Consider the following 22123-nt stretch of genomic DNA (forward strand, 5'->3'; position numbering starts at 1 on the left):
CCTGTGGAGTGTGCTGCACAGCAGGTGTGCCGCTGCTTCTCTTGGGCTCTGTGGCTTCTCCAAGGTGGCCATGGCTCCTTTCATTCCTGATGAGCATCTTTTATTCGAGGATCTTTCATTTTACTTTCAACCTGCTAAAATGTTTTAAGAATGAGTGTTGAGTTCTATCAAATTCTATCAAAAGATGTCTTTTCAGCATCTACTGAGATATTCATATCCTTCTTGCCTTTATTAATAAAATGAATAACAGTCACAGAATCTGTCTTTGATTACGTTACAACAGTTCTTAATGCATTGCTGAATTTGACTTTTGATTTGCTATTTCTCTTTTTTTTTTTGTTTTTTTTAAGGCGGCGTCTTGCTCTGTTGCCAGGCTAGAGTGCAGTGACATGATCTCAGCTCACTGCAACCTCCGCCTCCCGGGTTCAAGTGATTCCCCTGCCTCAGCCTCCCAAGTAGCTGGGATTATAGGCATGCGCCACCACACCTGGCTAATTTTCTGTATTTTAGTAGAGTTGGGGTTTCACCATGTTGGCCAAGACGGTCTCAATCTCTTGACCTTTTGATCTACCCACCTCGGCCTCCCAAAAGTGCTGGGATTACAGGTATGAGCCACTGTGCCTGGCTTGATTTGCTATTTCTATTTGGGATTTTTTTCGTTTATATTCATACCTGAGTTTTGTTTCATTTCGTTTCTTTTCTCTTTTTTCTTTTCTCTTTTTCATTTATATTCATACCTGACTTCCTTCCTGCCTTCCTGCCTTCCTTCGCTCCCTCCCTCCCTCCCTCCCTCCTTCCCTTCCTCTTCCCTCCTTCCCTTCTTCCTTTTTTTTTTTTTTTTTCTTTAATGTCAGAGTTGCATGAGGCTGGCCTAGTGGCGGTTGGATGGTGTGTCAATACCTGGAAGATGATGTTCCCTTGGCTGTCCCTAATTCTTGTTTCACTCTCTTTTTTTGCTTCACTTGCCAAATAATTGTTTTACTCATCAAGTATTTTTTTGGTTTCTTTTAATTTCTTATACTTTCTATGAGTTAATTTTGCTATTTTTCTAGATTATTGTATTGAATGTGTATTTTCAATGCTGTTAGTGATAACAGTGTTTATAGTATTAAGCTTTCAGAATACACTTTGGCCATATCCTAGAGGTTTTACTCTACAGTGCTTTTGTTGTCATGTGTTTCTAAACAGTTTGACTTTTTTTTTTTTTTTCCTTTTTTTGAGACTGGGTCTCACTCTGTCATCCAGGCTGAAGTGCTGTGGTACGATCTAAGCTCACTGCAACCTCCGCTGCCTGGGCTCAAGTGATCGATCCTTCCACCTCAGCTTCCTGAGTAGCTGGGACTACAGGCATGCACCATCACATCTGGCTAATTTTTTTGTGCTTTCTTTTTTTGGGGGATAGAGACAGAGTTTTGCCATGTTATTCAGGCTGGTCTCCAACTCCTGGGCTCAAGCGATCTACCTGCCTTGGCCTCTCAAAGTTCTGGGATTACAGGTGCGAGCCACCGCGCCCAGCCACCAGTTTGATTTTTAAGTTTCGGTTTTCATCTTTCATTTATCTGAGCAGATCTTTTCATTCTTGGTTTGTATCAGGAATCCGATGGACTCGAGGGGTTTCTTTAAACCTTCATAGCTTAAGGCAGAAGAAAGAAGCCCCAGCATCTTTCTCTTGCTGTAAAAAGAAACCACATGAGTAGTTTTTGCCTTTAAAAAAAAGATGTTAATTTAAATGTTATTATAAAGCCAACAAATTATTGAGTAAAGGAACCAATCAAAAAATAGACTCTTAAGGGTTGTTACTGTTCATAGAACAGAGTGCAGTTCCCGTGTCTTAAGAATCTCCTTTGTACCAAGAACAATCCTAGGCCTGGTTACCTGGTGACGGACAGCAGAGATGGGCATACATCCCCTGCCGTCAGTGTGCTGGTGGTTACCTGGTGACGGAGAGCAGAGTTGGCCATACGTCCCCTGCGGTCACTGTGCTGGTGGTTACCTGGTGACGGAGAGCAGAGATGGGCATATGTCCCCTGCTGTCACTGTGCTGGTGGTTACTTGGTGATGGAGAGCAGAGATGGGCATACGTCCCCTGCTGTCACTGTGCTGGTGGTTACCTAGTGACGGAGAGCAGAGATGGGCATACGTCCCCTGCTGTCACTGTGCTGGTGGTTACCTGGTGACGGAGAGCAGAGATGGGCATACGTCCCCTGCTGTCACTGTGCTGGTGGTTACCTAGTGACGGAGAGCAGAGATGGGCATACGTCCCCTGCTGTCACTGTGCTGGTGGTTACCTGGTGACGGAGAGCAGAGATGGGCATACGTCCCCTGCCGTCACTGTGCTGGTGGTTGGTTACCTGGTGACGGAGAGCAGAGATGGGCATACGTCCCCTGCTGTCACTGTGCTGGTGGTTACTTGGTGACGGAGAGCAGAGATGGCCATACGTCCCCTGCGGTCACTGTGCTGGTGGTTACCTGGTGACGGAGAGCAGAGATGGCCATACGTCCCCTGCTGTCACTGTGCTGGTGGTTACCTGGTGACGGAGAGCAGAGATGGCCATACGTCCCCTGCGGTCACTGTGCTGGTGGTTACCTGGTGACGGAGAGCAGAGAGGGGCATACGTCCCCTGCTGTCACTGTGCTGGTGGTTACCTGGTGACGGAGAGCAGAGATGGGCATACGTCCCCTGCCGTCACTGTGCTGGTGGTTACCTGGTGACGGAGAGCAGAGAGGGGCATACGTCCCCTGCTGTCACTGTGCTGGTGGTTACCTGGTGACGGAGAGCAGAGAGGGGCATACGTCCCCTGCTGTCACTGTGCTGGTGGTTACCTGGTGACGGAGAGCAGAGATGGGCATACGTCCCCTGCTGACAATGTGCTGGGCAGGGTGGGAGAAGCCAGGGTGTTGGGAGGTTGATCCTGTACAGTTTATTAGAACTAGCTTTATGGGTGGGATGCAGTGGCTCACACTTGTAATCCTAGCACTTCAGGAGGCCGAGGCCAGAGGATTTCTTGGCCCAGGAGTTTGAGACCAGCCTGGGCAACATAGTAAGACCTCGTCTCTACAAAAAGTTAAAAAATTAGTCTGATGCAGAAGAATCACTTCATCCCAGGAGGTCGAGGCTGCAGTGAGCCAAGATCATGCTATTGCACTTCAGCCTGGGCAACAGAGCAAGACCCTGTCTCCAAGAAAAAAAAAAGCCAAGAACAACAACAACAAAAAACTAGCTTTGTGGTGAATAAAAATGGCTCTTTTTTCTTCCCAGCTGTAGAGGAAAAGAGAATTTTTAAAAATCTTTCTGAGTTTTTTCCCCAGCGTTTAGGATGACCTGCTATTTCAGGGTTAACCATTAATATCCCAGTAGTTATTAAAAGAAAGAGAGCAGACCTGAGACATATACAGCTTATGACATGTGAGAGAAAATGGCAGAAGAACACTTGAATATGTAGAATATGAGACACCTATTGTTTTCCAGCTAATGCTCTGAGTTATTTAGGCAAATACTTAAATGCAGGATGCACAAATCATGAGTGTACATTGTTAGGGACGTTCAGCAACTGGACACACACACCACCAGCACCCAGATCAAGATGCAGAATTTCCCCAGCATCTCAGGAGCCCTTCTGGGCACAGACCCCAGGGTACCCACTCTCTTGGCTTTTAACATAATCAGGCTTGCCTATTTCTGGACATTCTGTCTATGTAATGCTCCAATGATGTTGTGTATCTTTTGTGTGCTTGTTCCCATCTGCATATTTTCTTTGATGAAATCTTCTCAAACCTTTGCCAGCTTTTAAAAATTGGGTTTTTGGCCGGGCGCGGTGGCTCACGCCTGTAATCCCAGCACTTTGGGAGGCCGAGGCGGGCGGATCACGAGGTCAGGAGATCAAGACCATCCTGGCTAACACGGTGAAACCCCGTCTCTACTAAAAAAAATACAAAAAAACTAGCCGGGCGAGGTGGCGGCGCCTGTAGTCCCAGCTACTCGGGAGGCTGAGGCAGGAGAATGGCGGGAACCCGGGAGGCGGAGCTTGCAGTGAGCTGAGATCCGGCCACTGCACTCCAGCCCGGGTGACAGAGCGAGACTCCGTCTCTAAAAAAAAAAAAAAAAAAAAATTGGGTTTTTGAGGCCAGGTGCAGTGGCTCACGCCTGTAATCCCAGCACTTTGGGAGGCCCAAGCGGGAGGATCATGAGCTCAGGAGTTTGAGACCAGCCTGGCCAACATAGTGAAACCCTGTCTCTACTAAAGATACAAAAAATTAGCTGGCCATGGTGGCACGCACCTGTAATCCCAGCTACTCAGGAGACTGAGGCAGGAAAATCCCTTGAACCTGGGAGGTGGGGGTTGCAGTGGGTCGAGATCGTGCCATTATACTCCAGCCTGGGCAACAGGGAGGAACTTCGTCTCAAAAAAAAAAAAAATTGAGTTTTTAAACAATATTGAATGTTAAGAGTTCTTTATAATTTCTAGTTACTATTCCTTTATCTGATAGGGAATTTCACCCATGCTGTGGCTTGTCTTTTCATTCTCTTAGCAGTGCCTTTTGGAGAGCAGAGGTTTTTAATTTTGATGAAGTCCAGTTTATCAATTTTTCTGTTATGGATCATGCTTTTGGTATCCTACATAACCCAAGGTCACAAAGATTTTCTGTTTCCTCCTACAAGTTTTATAGCCCTCGGTTGTACATTGAGGTCTGTGAGGCAGTGGGAGTTGGTTTGGTGTGTGGTGCGAGCCATGGCTGAGGCGTACCTTATACACATGAATTTCTACTAGTTTGGCACCAGTTGTTGAAAAGAATCCTTTCTCCCTTAGATGATCTTGGTAGCCTTGGCAGAAACCAATTGACCATATGTGTGTGGGTCTGTTTAGTTCACCAGTCTATGTGTCGATGCGCCTGCCAATGACTACAGCTTCATAGTGAATCTTGAAACTCCGTCCATTTTCCAGACTGCTTTGAATATCCTAAGTCCTTTGCTTGTTCATGTAAATTTTAGAATCAGCTTGTTGATTTAATTAATTAATTAGTTTTGGAGAAGACAGGGCCTTGCCCTGTCACCCAGGCTGGAATGCAGTGGTGCGATCATGGTTCACTGCAGCCTCCACCACCTGGGCCCAAGTGATCCTCCCTTCTCCAGCCTCCCAAGTAGCTGGCACCACAGGTGTACACCACCATGCCCAGCTAATTTCTTAATTTTTGTAGAGATGAGGTCTTGCTGTGTTGCTCAGGCTGGTCTTGAACTCCTGGCCTCAAATGATCCTTTCATCTTTGTGTTTCAAAGTGATGGGATTACAGGTGTCAACCATGGCTGATTTTTTTTTTTTTTTTTTTTTTGAGACAAATTCTTGCTTTGTTACCCAGGCTGGAGTGCAGTGGCGTGATGTCGGCTCACTGCAAGCTCCACCTCCCAGGTTCACGCCATTCTCCTGCCTTAGCCTCCTGAGTAGCTGGGACTACAGGCGCCCGCCACCTCGCCCGCCTAGTTTTTTTGTATTTTTTAGTAGAGATGGGGTTTCACCGTGTTAGCCAGGATGGTCTCGATCTCCTGACCTCGTGATGTGCCCGTCTCGGCCTCCCAAAGTGCTGGGATTACAGGCATGAGCCACCGCGCCCGGCCGATTCTTTGGGATTTTCTACAAAGACAGTTGTATCATCTGTAAATGAGGAGTTTATCACCTCCTTTCTAATCTCTATGCCATTGATTGATTGGTTGATTGATTGATTGCCTTACTGCACTGGCCAAGACTTCCAGTAAAATATGAGCTAGGAGTGGTGAGAATGGGCAAGCTAGCTTTGTTCCCAATCTTAGAAAGAAAGCTTAAGCCTTTCACTATTAATGGCGAGGTTAACAGTGGGTTTTCTGTAGAGGCCCTTTATCAGCTGAGGAAGCTGTCTTCTATTCCTTGTTTGCTGAGAGTATTTATTAGGAATGGATGTTGGCTTTTGTCAAGTGCTTTTTTCTGTATCTAATGAGATGATATATTTTTTATTTATGTTGACATGATAAATTATAATGATTGAGTTATGAATGTTGACTCAACCTTGCATTCTTGGGATGGCTCGTAAGGTGTTACTGCCCTTTTTATATATTGCTGTATTCAGTTTGCTAATATCTTGTTAAGCATTTTTGCATCTACATTTATGAGGAATATTGGTGTGTAGTTTTCTAGCAACGTCTTTGTCTAATTTTAGTATAAGCATCATGCTGCCCTCATAAAAATGAATTTGTGGCCAGGAGTGGTGGCTCATGCCTATAATCCCAATACTTTGGGAGGCTGAAGCGGGAGAATTGCTTGAGCCCTGGAATTCAAGACTAGCCTGTGCAACGGAGTGAGACCTCATCTCTAGAAAATAATTTAAAAGTTAGCTGGGTGTGGTGCTGTGTGCCTGTAGTCCCAGCTACTTGAGAGGCTGAGGAAGGGAGATCGCTTGAGTCCGAGAGGTCAAGGCTGCAGTGAGCTGTGATCACGCTACTGCACTCCAGCCTGGGCAACACAGCAAGACCCTCTCTTAAAAAAGATCTGGAAGTAGTCCTTCCTCTTCTGTTTTGTGAAGAGTTTGTATAGAATTGGTATTTTTTCCTTAAATGTTTTGTAGAAATTGGCCAGTAAAGTCCTCTGGGACTGGAGTATTCTTTGAGGGAAGAATTTTAACTGCAAATTAAACTTTTAAAATATAAATGGGATTATTTATGTTTTCTGTTTCTTCTGAAGCTTTGATGGGTTGGATCTTTCAAGAAGTTTGTCCATTTCATCTAAGTTATCAAATTTATTGGCATAATAGTCTCTTAAAAACTTTTAATGTCTGTAGGGGCTATAATTTTATCACCATTTTCATTCTTGGTAGTGGTAATTTGTGTCTTTTCTCTTTTTTTTTAACTGATCAGTCTGGTTAGAAGCTTATCAATTTTTTTTGAGATGGAGTCTTGCTGTGTTGCCCAGGCTGGAGTGCAGTGGTGCGATCTCGGCTCACTGCAAGCGCTGCCTCCTGGGTTCACACCATTCTCCTGCCTCAGCCTCCCGAGTAGCTGGGACTACAGGCGCCTGCCACCTCGCCCGGCTAGTTTTTTGTATTTTTAGTAGAGACGGGGTTTCACCGTGTTAGCCAGGATGGTCTCAATCTCCTGACCTTGTGATCCGCCCGTCTCGGCCTCCCAAAGTGCAGGGATTACAGGCATGAGCCACTGTGCCCTGCTGAAGCTTATCAATTTTATTAATCTTTTCAAATAACCAGCTTCGGGTTTCATTAATTTTTCTTATTTATAATCTATTTTCAATCTTGTGATTTTTCTCTTATAAAAAATTTTTTTCATTATTTTTTCTTACTTTGGATTTAATTTTCTTTTCTTCTATTTTCCTACAGTGGAATCTTAGGTCATTTATTCGAGCTATGCTTTTTTCTAATATAATCATTTAATGTTCTAATTTTTTCGCCAACCCCAGCTTTATCTGGGTATCACAGATTTTCATATGTTGTGCTTTCACATTCATTCATTTACAAATATTTTGTTACTTTGTGTTATTTAGAAGTGCGTTGTTTAATTGCCAAATACTTGGTGATTGTTCAGATATCTTTTTGTTTTTAATTTCTTTATAGAGAACATACTTGGTATAATTTCGCTTTCTTTAAATTTGTTGATGCTTGTATGATGTTTTGAAGTCTCTAGCTATACTTGTGGATGTGCTTATTTCCCTTTGTAATCCTCCCAGATTTTACTTCATATGTTTGGAAGCTCTCTTGTTATAGGAATACCCATTCAGTATCATAGTTACCTTCTTGATGAACTCATTCCTTATTTGATATTCCTTGTTCTGAAGTCTACTTTGGTATTAGTGTGACTACTCCAGCTTTCATTTGATTTGTGTTCACATAGTAAACTTGTCTCATTCTTTTACTTTTAGTCACTTATGTCTATATTTAAAATGGTCTTCTGTAGGCAGGATACACTTGGGTCTTGCTTTTTAAATTCAATCTGAAAGTCTCTATCTTTAATTGAGGTGTTTAGACCGTTGATGTTTAATGAAATTATTGATATGGCTGGATTTAAATCTACAGTCTAAATCTAGCTGTTTTCTGTTGTTTCTGGATATTTCTGTGCTTTGTTCTTTTCCCCTCTATTTTTCCTGCTTTCTGTTGAGCATATTTTATTATGTCATGTTTTTGTTTCTTGTTTTTAATATTTCATCATGATTTTTGACATCTGTATTCAGATATAATTCATATACCATATAAATTCACCCATTTAGAGTGAACAGTTCAGTAGATTTCAGTATATACAGAGTTGTGCAACCATCACCACAAACGAAGAACATTTCATGACCTCAGAAAGAAACGTCATACCCATCAGTAGTCAGTCCCATAACCCCCATCCTGCTCGAATTTCCTCCATCCCAGTCCTGGGCAACCACTAATCTACTTTCTGTCTCAATAGATTTGCCTATTCCAGACACTTCATATAAATGGAATCATGCACAGTATGCTCTTTTGTGACTGGATTCTTTCATCTAACAATGTTTTCAAGGTTCATCGATGTTGCAGCGTGTATAAGTACTTCATTCTTTTTTATGACCGAGTAATATTCCATATTTTGTTTATCTGTTTGTCAACTGATGGACATTTGTGTTGTTTCCATTTTTTGGCCATTAGGAATAATGCTTCCATGAACAATTGTATATAAGAATTGTGTGAACACGTTTTCAGTTCTCTTGGGCGTATATGTAGGAGTGCACTTTGTGGGTCAGGTCGTGACTCTGTGTCTAATGTTTTGAGGAACTGCTAAACGGCTTTCTAAAAAGGTTATACTGCTCACATTCCCGTCAGCAGTGTGCGAGGGTTCCTAGTCCTACGTATCCTTGCCAACACTTATTATTGTCTTTTCATTTCTAGCCATTCTGGGGGCGTGAAAGGGTAGCTCGTTGTGGTTATGATTTGCATTTCCCTGATGATTAATGATGTCAAGTGCCTTTTCATGATCTTATTGGCTGTTTGTAAATCTTCTTGGGAGAAATGTCTATTCTGATCCTTTGCCCATTTGTTTTTTCTTTTGAGACAGAGTCTTTCTCTGTCGCCCAGGCTGGAGTGCAGTGGTGTGATCTTGGCTCCCTGCAACCTCCACCTCCCGGGTTCAAGCAATTCTCCTGCCTTAGCCTCCTCAGTAGCTGGGATCACAGGTGTGCACCACCAGGCCCAGCTGATTTTTGTATTTTTAGTAGAGATGGGGTTTCACCATGTTGGCCAGGCTGGTCTCGAACTCCCGACCTCAGGTGACCCACCCGCCTTAGCTTCCCAAAGTGCTGGGATTACAGGTGTGAGCCACTGTGCCTGGCCTAGCCCCTTTGCCTACGTTTAAATTGGGTTGTCTTTTTATTATTAAATTGTATGAGTTCTGTATTCTAGATACAATTTCTTGATCAGATATATGATTTGCAAATATTTTCTCCCATTAAATGTGTTATCTTTTTACTTTCTTGATGTTTCATTTGAAGCACATTTTATTTTATTAATTTTATTTATTTTTTTCACATTGATTGTACTTTATTTATGTTTTGCAGGAGGTAAGGACTTTCTGCTTAAAATATTTAAAATTTACATGTGTATACAAACATACACATGTTCCCCCACCCGTGGGCAAGGGCAAGATGACTCTGAATAGCGGATGGAGGAGGAGGAGAGGGTGTAGACAGAGGGTCCTTGACCCCTACAGGGGTAGCGGGATAAGGAACAGAGTGGGGCAGAAGGTGGGTTATTAAGAAGCATCTTGCAGGCGGGGCGCGGCGACTTATGCCTGTAATCCCAGCACTTTGGGAGGCCGAGGCGGGCGGATCACAAGGTCAGGAGATCGAGACCATCCTGGCTAACACGGTGAAACCCTGTCTCTACTAAAGATACAAAAAAATTAGCCGGGCGTGGTGGCGGGCATCTGTAGTCCCAGCTATTCGGGAGGCTGAGGCAGGGGAATGGCATGAACCCGGGAAGCAGAGCTTGCAGTGAGCTGAGATTGTGCCACCGCACTCCAGCCTGGGTGACAAGAGCGAGACTGTCTCAAAAAAAAAAAAAAAAAAAAAAAAAAAAGAAGCATCTTGCTTACTGACATGAAGCCGTGTGCCCAGCGAGAGCACAGATGAGGCCTCATTGGTGTAGAGGAGGCCCGTGGAGGGCGGGCACACGGTGCCCAATTAGCCAGCCAAGGCCAACGCCCCAGGGGTAGGGCGGAAGTGGGGTGGCATGCACAGGGCACCCAGCCCAGGCCTCTGCTGTCCCTACCTCCCTTCCTCCCCACCCTCCGAGAGAAAAGACAGTTTGGGCCTCAGCCTGAGATTGTTTTGGCCATTTTGCATTTCCATAAAGATTTTAGGATCAGCTTGTCAGTTTTGCACAAAAGCCTGCTGAGATTCTCGTAGGAATCACATTGAATCTGTAGCTCACTTTGCAGAGTATTGTCATCTTAACAATATTAAGTCTCCTGATCTGTGAACGTGGAAAGTTTTCTATTCATTTAGATCTTTAATTTCTTTCAATAGTGTTTTGTAATTTCAGTGTACAAGTCTTGTTCTTTTGTTTAGTCTCCATTATTTTTATGTCAAGTTTCTTCTTTTTCCCAGGTTTTTCATTTGCTAGAATATATTTGTTGCCAGTTTTTCCAGGAAGGGGTCATGGGTATTATATTTTCAGTCCTTGTGTATATTAAAATGTGTTTATTTTTCTTTCATATTTTAGTGGTGATATGCCTTTTTCCTCTCAGAACGTTTTAGACCTGTATCTGTTGTAATCTAGCATTATTTTGAAGTGAATTTTGCTGACAGCAACCTGATTTCTTTTTTTCTTTCTCGATTTAAAGTGTTCGTCCTTCAAAATTTTCACCAGGATGTCTTTAGGGGTGTATGTTTGTGTGTGTTTTCTTTATTCTTGCTTGATACATGGTAAGACTTTGATTTGAATATTTAATGCTTCCTTTATTTTAAGAGGATTCTATTCTTAGGTTCCATTAATTCTTTCCTTCTCCCTACTCCTGACACTCATTTTAGATATGCATGGGCACGCCTGGACGAGCCTGCCCTCTTGTCTCCTTGGCCCTGCAGCTGGACAGGCCGCAGGCCTCTTCACTTAGAGTGTCAGGGCCCCAGCCCTCCCAGAGACTCCTGGCGCTCTGCCGCATCTCAGCAGGCCCTACTTCTGCCCCTCAGGACCACAGCCCTGCTTCCCCTTGTCGTCTTGCGTTCCCTCAGTCTCGTCTCTGGCCTTTTGGGCCACGGTGGCCCTCCCGTCAAAGGGTCTTCAGAATTTGTCTCCTTTCATCTCTCACGGGCTGGCACCCAAGCCGCCCCCTTCTCTCCTGATGACTGTGAGATGCCTGGATGTTGCCCGGGCTCCGATGGTTCTTTCTGCTCCTGCCCTGGCCCCGACGCCCTCCTGATGCTCCCTTACGCTGCCTGCCCAGCCCCCCGCCTCCCTCACACCTCCTCACACCGCTCAGGTGCGCTCTGCCGCAGCCCCAGGCTCCTGCCCTCTGCCTGGAGGACCTTCCCCGAGGCGCTCAGAAGCTGCCTTCCCGGGACTCGCTCCCTGTCCCACCCACCTCACAGGGGCCGCACCCCCGCGGCACTGCCTGCCCCATCTTTTTTTCCTCCTCGGTACTCATCGTTCCCTGGTGAGTGATCTCGCTCAGCATCTCTTGCTGACACCTGAAACAGGCCCATCCTGTGGTCGGCACCCACTGGGTTGCCCGTCGCTCCTTCAGCTGTGTGCCGACACCCACGTAGCAACAGGTGTTGTGTCCAGTGACAGGATTTTCAGTGACTCGCAGTGTTTCTTTCTTTTGTGAATGTATCTTTTTCTGTTACACTTTGACTATCATTGACTGTAGTAGCACCTTATGTCTGTCAGTCTTGCTCAACTCTGATTAATCTCAGAGTCAATGTTGAAAACATATCTAAGAGAGATAGCTTTTCTTTATATTTTCTAGTTTTCTGGCTTCTTAGTTCATTCTCTTGGCCAGGGCTTCCAGTCCTTGGTTGAGAAGTCGGGGTGACGTGGATGTTCTCCGGGGCACCTGCCCTGAGGCCTCTGGGGCCCTCTCTCCAGCCCAGGTTATGGCTCCCTCAGCTCCACCTGGCTTCTCCATCACACTCATCTGTCCACCTTACAGGATGGGCAGGAATGACGCTGCGTTTCTGGTCAGCTGCTGACCCCCTTCTCTGCTTCCTTGTGCTGCAGGGGTTTACAACTATGTTTCTTCTTTCATGTCCCTGAGACTTAGGGGAGGCAAATGCAGAGGATGTGTCTGCCACGTGGACTGATGGTGCCCCCTGGTGTAATGGGATGCTTGAGGACCGGGTGGCCCCTGGTGTAATGGGATGCTTGAGGACCGGGTGCTCCCTAGTGTAATGGGATGCTTGAGGACCGGGTGCCCCCTGGTGTAATGGGATGCTTGAGGACCGGGTGCCCCCTGGTGTAATGGGATGCTTGAGGACCGGGTGCCCCCTGGTGTAATGGGATGCTTGAGGACCGGGTGCCCCCTGGTGTAATGGGATGCTTGAGGACCGGGTGCCCCCTGGTGTAATGGGATGCTTGAGGACCGGGTGCCCCCTGGTGTAATGGGATGCTTGAGGACCGGGTGCCCCCTGGTGTAATGGGATGCTTGAGGACTGGCTCCAGCCATTTCCACCCTGTCTTCCTCACAGGTGGTGGTGAAGTTTATTAAGAAGGAGAAGGTCTTGGAGGATTGTTGGATTGAGGATCCCAAACTTGGGAAAGTTACTTTAGAGATTGCAATTCTATCCAGGGTGGAGCATGCCAATATCATCAAGGTAGATGACGATTTCCTCTTTAGAGACACCCTAACTTGGCTCATGTCAAATGTGTTAAGTTTGTTGGCTTGAAGATGTTTTGGCAGAGTTGGACTTGGCTTTGTCTCTTCCTAGGTATTGGATGTATTTGAAAACCAAGGGTTCTTCCAGCTCGTGATGGAGAAGCACGGCTCCGGCCTAGACCTCTTCGCTTTCATCGACCGCCACCCCAAGCTGGATGAGCCCCTGGCGAGCTACATCTTCCGACAAGTGAGAGCAGGCCAGAGCCGTGCTGGGGCGAACGCAGCCTGGGTGCCTGGGTCTGGTGGCTGCAAAGATCAGTGATCCATACTCGGTTCTCTCTCTGAGGTGGACTTAGGCTTCTGTGTGGGGATTTCATGGAGTACGATATATATTTTGAGTAGAAAATTCTATGACTGAAGTAGAGAAAGTGAGATTGGGATGAGAAATTCTATGATTGAAGTAGAGAAAGTGAGGATGAGGCCAGATACAGTCCTGGAATGATTGGGGAAGTATGTTTAATGGTTAAGGTTTATTTACATACATAAAATATCCACAACAATCACAAAAATTAACTAAAAGGGTTAGGATGCAGTCAAAGAGTGTCTCAAAGGCATGTGTGTGGCACAGCGGCCTGCAGGCTGTACGTTCTCACTAAATGGTGGCTGTTCAGTTAACTAACCAGCAAAATTGAGATCCTGACATTCTCATTTTACAGTAAGTATTTGTCTTGATCTGTTTTGTGTCTAATTACGTACTGAATTTTGCCCATTATTTTGTCGGAATGGGAGCGTGATGACCAAAATAGGAAGGTATCGTAGCAGAGGGAGAGGAGGAAGAAACGGTAACTCGGGTTGGGTTTTAAGGAGAAGGTGGTGGTTCCATCCTGTCCTTCCTGCTCCCAGCTCCCCTGAAAGAATTGGAGAAATACCAGCAAAGGGCTGTGTAGACAACTCACATTTGCTCTTGGATTGTTTGCTGGGGACAATTCGATGTCTAATGACAGCTTCCATGAATCAACATTTCTTCCTCAAAGCTACACACTGTCAGGGGTTGTTGGGTTTCTGAAGTTTAGTTTCTTAGGCTCCTACTTGTAAGTTTCAGATATTATGGTTCTGCCGAAAAAGGGTCGCCTCTCTCCCTCTTCCTGTGTTGGAAGATGACCTCCTGCCTTTAATTTGTGGCAAAGACTTGTTTCTGAAACTTTACAGCAAATAGAGTATCTGTACGAGGTAACGTTGAGGGTCACTTGTTAAAAGCTCCTTTCTGACAGTTGTTTATTCTGGGGCTAGTGAGACACATAATTATGGTGTTCTATACTCTAACATTTTTGCCAAAAGAATCTCTACCCCTTTTGTAAATATATAGACATAAATGTTATTATATGTAAATAATAGAGTCACAATTTTATAAAGCATATGATCATACGTCAGTGTATGTAGGAGTCATGCCCGTTCTCAGGGCATTGCCTGTCAGCTCCAGATTCATCAGGAACTGCTCAGCAGGCGGGGTGGGGCAGCTGGGCCTGGCTTGGTTCAGGCAGCTCCAGGGCAGCACAGCTGGTCCAGAGCATGGAGGCATCTGCAGGAAGAGCAGCTTTCTTCAAGTTGCTCTTTGTCCCTTTGTGGTTAATCTCTCAGTATTAGTTAATAAATCTTAATGAAACTTTCCATGTTCAAGTTCATGTGTGGTTTGTGTCTCCTGACTGGATCCTGACTGATTTGTATATATCTACATATATATGTAAGTATGTATGCATGCATGCATGCTTGTATATTTATGTGTGTACAAGTATATGTTGTGTGTGTAGATATGCACATGTGTATATGCAGCTGTGTATATATGTGCACATGTATGTATCTAAATGTGTATGTATATATAAATATGCAGGCATGTGTATATAAATATGCAGGTATGTATACATTTGTGTATATGTGTATAAATATACATGTTTATTAAATGTAAGTTAGTTAATTGGGTTTAGTTAACCTGTGATTAACTATTGCTTCTGATTTGAAAGATACTCATTTGCAAATATAAAATTGTCTCAAAAGATCAACAGGATGCATGCATGAAATCACTAAGTTGATTGGTGCAGTGACAGTCAGACGTTTAACTCATCCTACTTGAACGAAACTGAAAGGTCAATTTTGCTAGCCTCCGTTATTGGAGAGGCAGAGTGGGCAGGCAGTGGTGCGCTGCAGCGGCACCTTCGCGGGAACGAAGCCCATTTCCAGCGTACCCGCTTTAAGTCTGCATCACTGAGCAGCCACACATTTGGGGCAGGGATGACTGATATGCCATGCTGCTCTCTGAGACGCCGCTGAGGCTGTGCTCCCAGCTCTGCCCCAGATCGCTGCCTGAACTCTGGGCAAGTCACTTTCCCTCCCTGTGAGCTGAGGTTGTCGACTTGGTGCTTTCTCTCAGGCACTTCCCACTTAACACCAAACCTGCACCCATTCACTTGCCTGCCATGAGTGTCTTTGAGCTGTGGTTTTGTGGCCTGTCTTTCCTCCTGAAACAGGCATGGTGTGCGTTGTGGGGCACATGTCTGCTGGGAAGGTTTTCTCAGCAGCATACAGAACTCACGAGTCTCATGTTGATGTTGCTACCTTGCTGGCTAACGTGGCCAGCCCCAGTGAGCACGCCTCCTGGAGCGGCTTTGTTTCCTGTTTGCTTTCAGTCATATCTTCAGTGTTCAAAAATCTTTCCTGTCCCCAGTTCATTATGAGTCGGAGGTTTATTTTTTCTTTTTGTTTTTTTTTTTTTCTTTTTTGGTTCCAGTTTATTTTAAAGGCGTATTTTAGTTGAATTGCTTTTTTAAAAAGCCCCCTCTGGCCTCCTGATTCCAGTTAGTGTCAGCGGTGGGATACCTACGTTTGAAGGACATCATTCACCGCGACATCAAGGACGAGAACATTGTGATCGCCGAGGACTTCACAATCAAGCTGATAGACTTTGGCTCGGCCGCCTACTTGGAAAGGGGAAAATTATTTTATACTTTTTGTGGAACCATCGAGTACTGTGCACCGGAAGTTCTCATGGGGAATCCGTACGTATGCTGCTGCGGTGCAGCCTGTTCTCACGTCCTCTGTCAGGACCCCGAGGCCGGCTTGATTTTGGGTGGGAAAATGGCTTCCTTCGCGCCTCCTTGTGATGAGAGCGTTGACTGATCAGGGTGATGTGCTGAAAAGTAAGTGGGCAGGCAGGCAAGGTCATATTGGGCAAAGGCACTGGGCGATGGATTTAGGATTCATCGTTTTATTTTCTCAGCTTTTATTTACTTGGAGTTTCATCTAATAAAAAGCCAAGAAAAATACTGAAGAGTCCCCCAAAATGGCAACTCTTCAAATAAGCGAAGAGGATGCTTTTTAGTTGGGTTTATTTGATGACAGGAATAATATCTATTTCGATAAAATACCGCGGGGCTGACCACACAAGGAATCAGGCACTGGAAAAAGTCCCAAGGCAGAGGGTTCATGCTGAAGGCAGAGCCCCTGGCTGGAGGGGCTGTCGCTGCCCAGCCGGATTCCACGTTGCTGGAGGGGGCCGGCGGAGCCTCTGCTCTGCTGTGGGGAGAAGCGGCGTCCTGGGGTGTGTGGCTGAGTTTGCAGCTCTGCAGTCAGGGGAGCCTGTGAGTTGGGGGCTGGCCTGGGCAGGGCCTCCTCTTGGGGAACTTAAGAGAGGAAAGCAAGACGGAAAGGAAGATTGTTGTTCATTTGTAGGGCCTGAGTGGAGGCTGTCTGCTGACGGTGCTTTCTGCTGCACATGCCTGATCACTGTCTCATCTGCATGTAAACCAAGTGTGTCTTTATGTGTATGAAATAGACTTTATTAAGTCAGAAACAGACAACAGGTATTTTCTGCTAGCACCTCCACGTGTTTTAGAGAGGTGTGGTTGGAACTCGGTGTGGTTGGAATGCTTCTCTAGGTGACTTCATGGTTGGAGGGTCGGATGATCACGGCACTGCTTGGACCCCCCCCCCCCGCTTGCTGCTGCAGCGCTCTGCTGCACTGCCCATATCTGCTCCATGCAGTTCTCTAGGAGGGAAACTGATGCTGCCCTCACAGGAGAGGCGCACGGGGTCCCTCACAGACCTGCTTGGAGCTGCACCTGACCTGGCAGCCTGAGGTCAGAGCGTTTGCTCGCAGTTGCCACACGAGCTCCATGCCATGCCTCGGGCTCTTGGAAGAGCCTCAGCATCTGACAGAGGAGTGGCCTGGGCACTGGATCCCAGTGTCTGCTTAGGCCATGTTTCATCAGTCAGGAGGTGCAGGTTCTAGGCTGTGCAGCCTGAGTCCTCAGAGCCCAGCAGCCTTGGCCTGCGCCAGCCTCTCCACGCCACGCAGCACCGAGCTCTTCTGGGCCTGGATGCCCTGTGTGCAGAGTGTGGAGGAAGTGTAAATTGGCTCTTCCCTGCTAGAACCTCCATGCATCTTCAGAGCTGCCAAACGGCATGAAATATTGAAGGGAGTTGGTCTAAGAAGGGACTTGGAGTTTCCCTTCACATCTAGTTTGGTTGCCCTGGAGCCTGGTGGGCACTGGTGGGCCCTGCCTTCCTTGCAGTGGCTGTCGTGTCCTCTGTGCGGGAGGGAACTGCCTGTCCCTTGTCCACTGACCCATGATGCCTGCTGCATGGCTTGTCACCCCTTCCTGCACCCAGGCCACGAAGCTTGGGGAGGGTGTGGGGGGGATCCAACCTGGGTGAGAGCTCAGTGCTGCTTGGCCACCTTGCCCTTGCCTCCCAGAGCTGTGGCTCCCACCCTCTTCCTGAGCACCTGCCCTGCCTCCTGGCCCCTCCTTTCTGGCTGTGAGCGGTGTGCTGCTCCTGGGCCTGCTGGGCTGCAGGACTCTTCTCGGGAGCTCCTTCCTCCCTCCTGCGTCCTCTCCCCATTTCCCTGGGTGAAAGGGCTTCTGAGTTCTGATTCTCAATCCCATCCTCAGCGACCTGGCTTCTGTCTTGTCATCTTCATCTCCGTCTACTCCACAGTCAGCAGACTGGCCTTAGGTCCCCATCCCCCTTCCTCAGGCCCTGGCAGCCGCCATTCTGCTTTCTTCTCTATGAATCTGACTACTGTAGGGACCGCCTATATGTGGACTCATACAGCATTTGCCTTTTGGTGACTGGCTTATTTCACTTAGCATAAAGTCCTCAAGATCGATCCATGTTGTGGCCTGTGCCAGCATCTTCCTTTTCGAGGCTGAATTTGATTGCGTTTTCTGGATGTGCTGTACTTACTCATTCATCTGTCAGTGGACATGTGGGTTGCTTCTACCTTTGCTTTCATCTGTATGTTGTTCGTGATGCTGCTACAAACGTGTTTGCAAACATCCCCTGCCTCTTGTTTCTATAAATAAAGTTTTATTGGGATGGAGCTGTGCTCATTGGCTTATGTGTTGTCTGTAGCTGCCTTTGTCCTACATGACAGTTGAGTTGCAGTGGGGACCATGTGGCCCAAAACCTGAAATATTTACTATTTGACCCTTGACAGGAAAAGTTTGCCAACCTCTGTTCTAGTCTATTGGATATTTCTCTTCATCTTCTGAAAGTGTTGAAATCTGAAAAACAGAAACAACACAAAAACAAAAACTGCCGAATCTGATTTTCTTGCTGTAGCCCCTACAGCTCTCATCCGTCCCCTCAGTTTCCCTGTGGTCTGTGCTAGCGACCCCACCACCCCCCCCGAATCAACCTGGTGGCCTGACTCTGACCCACGCGTGCTGCTGCTCTGGCCTCTGTGATCTGCCGTCTTGAGCCCTCCCCTCCCCGCCCAGCCCCTCATCTCTGAGTCCAGCCCAGGGCTCTGTCCGTGCCGCTCTTCTCACTGCTGTGGTTTTCTCTTGGCTCCCTTGTCTAATTCCAGTTCTGGGAAGAGGCTGCTGCTTCCCAGACCTCTTCTGGGGACAGACCCCCAGCTGTGGACCCGGAGGTGCCTGGCCTTGGCCAGTGCAGGGGCAGGGCCGTGGGTGCAGGTGACCTGGCTCCGGAGTGTGCTTGGCAGTACCTTCACCTCACCAAGCCTTGCTCTTCTTCTGTGTAAAATGAAGGTAATATTTATCTTGCTAGGTTGTTGTGAGGATTTGGGTTAAGCCATGTAAAATGCTGGTACACGTTGGCATCTCTAGGTACCCAATAAATGGTGGCGTGGATGAGGATGTTTACGGCGATAGGAAATAACAATAGTCCTTTGGGTGTCTTCTCCCTGAAGCTTGCTCCTCCAGTCGGCCCATTGTGTGAACACCCGCCTTCACCACATCCTTCTTGTTTGCTTTCATCCTTCGGTATTTCTGCCTGTTCAGTCTCGTCCTGCAGCACCCTTCACATCGTCGCCACAGTGATCTTCCTAAAGGGCATGTGTGTCAGTGGTCACACCAAGCTGAACATGCCCGATCACGTCTGAAGGGCACGTGACCCTGTTCTGAAGTGGCCTACGGTCCCGTGGACCTCAGCAAAGCCAATGGATGTGTACTCTGCTTCCTCCAGGAAGCCCTCCCCCACCTCTGGTGGACACGTCTTGTGGTTGGTGTCCACAAGGAAGTTCCTGATTAGCCTCGGAGCTGCCCAAGGGCCTCTCCACTCCTGGCACATGGCCTGGTGGCTGGCCTGGGGCAGAAGTGCATGGAAATGGAGGGCGTGTTGGAGGGGTGGAGTGACCCTCCTGGGAAACTGCTGCCTGGCCTGTGTGCCAGTCGGGAAGGGCTGTGGTGCTTCCCATGGGCGGGCTTGGCAAGCCCGTGCTGAACACTGTGGCGTCCTGATGCCTCCTCCTCCTCACAGCTACAGAGGGCCGGAGCTGGAGATGTGGTCTCTGGGAGTCACTCTGTACACGCTGGTCTTTGAGGAGAACCCCTTCTGTGAGCTGGAGGAGACTGTGGAGGCTGCCATACACCCGCCATACCTGGTGTCCAAAGGTGAGCACGAGCCGCAAGTGGTAGACAGTCGACACTGTCCTTAGAGACCAGCCACTGTTTATTTCCCATTTCCTCATTCCTCAGTGTATCTCTCTCCATAACAATAGTCTCATTTGTTTCTTTTCTATTCACCAAATAATTTGCACATGACTTTAAAACATCTTGATAATTCAGGTTTTTTGTTTTGTTTTGGTTTTTGGTTTTTGGTTTTTTTTTGAGACAGAGTCTCGCTCTCTGTGGCCCAGGCTGGAGTGCAGTGGTGCGATTTTGGCTCACTGCAAGCTCTACCTCCCGGGTTCACGCCATTCTCCTGCCTCAGCCTCCCAAGTAGATGGGACTACAGGCGCCGCCACCACGCCCGACTAATTTTTTGTATTTTTAGTAGAGACGGGGTTTCACTGTGTTAGCCAGAATGGTCTCCATCTCCTGACCTTGTGATCCGCTCTCCTCAGCCTCCCACAGTGCTGGGATTACAGATGTGAGCCACTGTGCCCGGCCGATAATTTAGTTTTTTTTCATGTTCCCCTTTGGATCTTAGAGGCCCTTTTGTGAGAAACACACTTGCAGTCAGGACAGTGAGGCTCCAAGTGGCCCTGCTGAGTTGGTGCCTACATGGTTAAAGGAACTGGGGCCTGAATCCAGATGCAAGGCTGGGGGCTCCTCTTAGCTTGTGCTGGCATCCCCTCGCCTGTCATGTTAACCCTGTGTTATTCACAGCATAGGTAGAGCCCCTGAGAACAGACCAGTTAGGAACCTCTGCACTGCCTGATTTTGGTTGAGTGAGATGGCATCTTGAACTCCAAGCTTTCATGTCAGAGGCAATGAGTGTTTCCTGCAGCTTCTCTCCAAGCACAGCTGGGCCCTGCACTAGAGGTCCCTGGGCCGCCTCCTGCCCAGTCAGAGGCTCTGCGGCGAGTGGTGGGCACCCAGGAATCTGAGATGTTTTCCACTTCATCCCAGTCTGGATCTACCATCTGTGTTCTTTGTGTCCCCAGAACTCATGAGCCTTGTGTCTGGGCTGCTGCAGCCAGTCCCTGAGAAACGCACCACCTTGGAGAAGCTGGTGACAGACCCGTGGGTAACACAGCCTGTGAATCTTGCTGACTACACATGGGAAGAGGTGTGTCAAGTAAACAAGCCAGGTGAGGCTTCTCAGCATCCCTCCACCCCGTGTGACTTTGCTTGGAATAACGAGGTCCCCAGGCTGCCTTCCTAGGTCAAAAGGAGGAAAAGGAGGCTCTCTCCCCCATGCTGCCTTGGACACAAATGTCAGGGCCTATAGCTGACCTGTCACCTGTGAGAGGGGGTTTGATTGGGTCCAGAGGCATTTGGACATCACTGGGGTTCAGGGTGTGGCTTTGGGCCTTGGAGGGTGGGCAAGTGCCATGGGAGCTCCTGGCAGAAGGGGTCAGAACCCTCAAAGATGGTTTGAGGAATGCAGCTGGTGATGGTCTGATTGGGCCGAAGGGGAGGATGAGGCCACAGATGCTGAGTGTGATTTCTCTAGCAGCCTGGGGGGCCCAGGGCTCTTCAGACAAGGCTCTGACCACAGAGCCACAGAGGCAAAACTGCTGCTCAGAGCATTTGGACCAAGCTGCTCTTGATGGCCCTGGGCTTAGATCCCCACCTTGGGAGGATCTGTACTTCCGGGACATTGCCAGTTGGATTTCTGAGGGCCCCACCTGTAAGCTTTTGTTCTAGGACTTCTTGCGGTGAGAAGCAAAGTATTTTAGAACCTTAAGATGTTAGTACATGATACAGTTACCTTCTTCTTTCTTCAGAAAGTGGAGTTCTGTCCGCTGCAAGTCTGGAGATGGGGAACAGGAGCCTGAGTGAAGTGGCCCAGGCGCAGGAGCTTTGTGGGGGGCCCGTTCCAGGCGAGGCTCCTAACGGCCAAGGCTGTTTGCATCCTGGGGATCCCCGTGTGCTGACCAGCTAAACACCAGCTTCTTGCTGCTTTTCTCCACTTGGTTTGGAAAATCATACAGTTTTCAGCTCCATCTGTTTGGAGAAAATACATTCTCAAGCATCCCCAGTTCACCTTCTAAAAACTCATGTCCAGGTTTGATAAACGCCAGAACAGAAGACAGTGATGCTGTATTATTTTAGTCTTATTACATAGATTTGGAATTCACTTTTTCCATGACCTAGAAAAAAACATTCCAGTGTTCAACTGTTTTATATTATTAAAGGACTTTTAATTTGTGAGCTTCTGAAGGCATGAGTTTTCTCTTTCTCCTTTTGTAGATGTGTGTTTTGTTTCCTCTGACTTGGCATATGCTCATCTGAGCGATGGATGTGACGGCTATGTGAAATTTGTAGAACTGGTTAGCCAAATGGCCAGACCGTTTCATTAATGTAGTTCCTCAAACGCTTTTCAAATTAAAGCACCTTTGTTAGTAAACAGTTA

At 47.2% G+C, this 22123-nt stretch overlaps 1 protein-coding gene across 3 annotated transcripts in view; it reads left to right on the top strand.

The window, feature by feature from the left end:
• PASK (PAS domain containing serine/threonine kinase) overlaps positions 1 to 22123 on the top strand; it is a 52026-nt gene extending 29903 nt beyond the window's left edge. For 2 of the 3 annotated variants that reach the window (XM_010377008.2, XM_030916840.1), the window contains 6 exons: positions 12675 to 12800; positions 12915 to 13049; positions 15653 to 15852; positions 19580 to 19713; positions 20709 to 20855; positions 21495 to 22123. In XM_010377008.2, the coding sequence (XP_010375310.2) occupies positions 12675 to 12800; positions 12915 to 13049; positions 15653 to 15852; positions 19580 to 19713; positions 20709 to 20855; positions 21495 to 21652 (900 nt within the window). In that variant the 3' untranslated portion in view covers positions 21653 to 22123. The remainder of the gene's footprint in view (positions 1 to 12674; positions 12801 to 12914; positions 13050 to 15652; positions 15853 to 19579; positions 19714 to 20708; positions 20856 to 21494) is intronic. The other variant, XM_030916841.1, reaches the window with a different exon arrangement.

This window comes from Rhinopithecus roxellana, chromosome 14 (genome assembly GCF_007565055.1).
Source record: "Rhinopithecus roxellana isolate Shanxi Qingling chromosome 14, ASM756505v1, whole genome shotgun sequence".
In the NCBI taxonomy this organism is placed as follows: Eukaryota; Metazoa; Chordata; class Mammalia; order Primates; family Cercopithecidae; genus Rhinopithecus; species Rhinopithecus roxellana.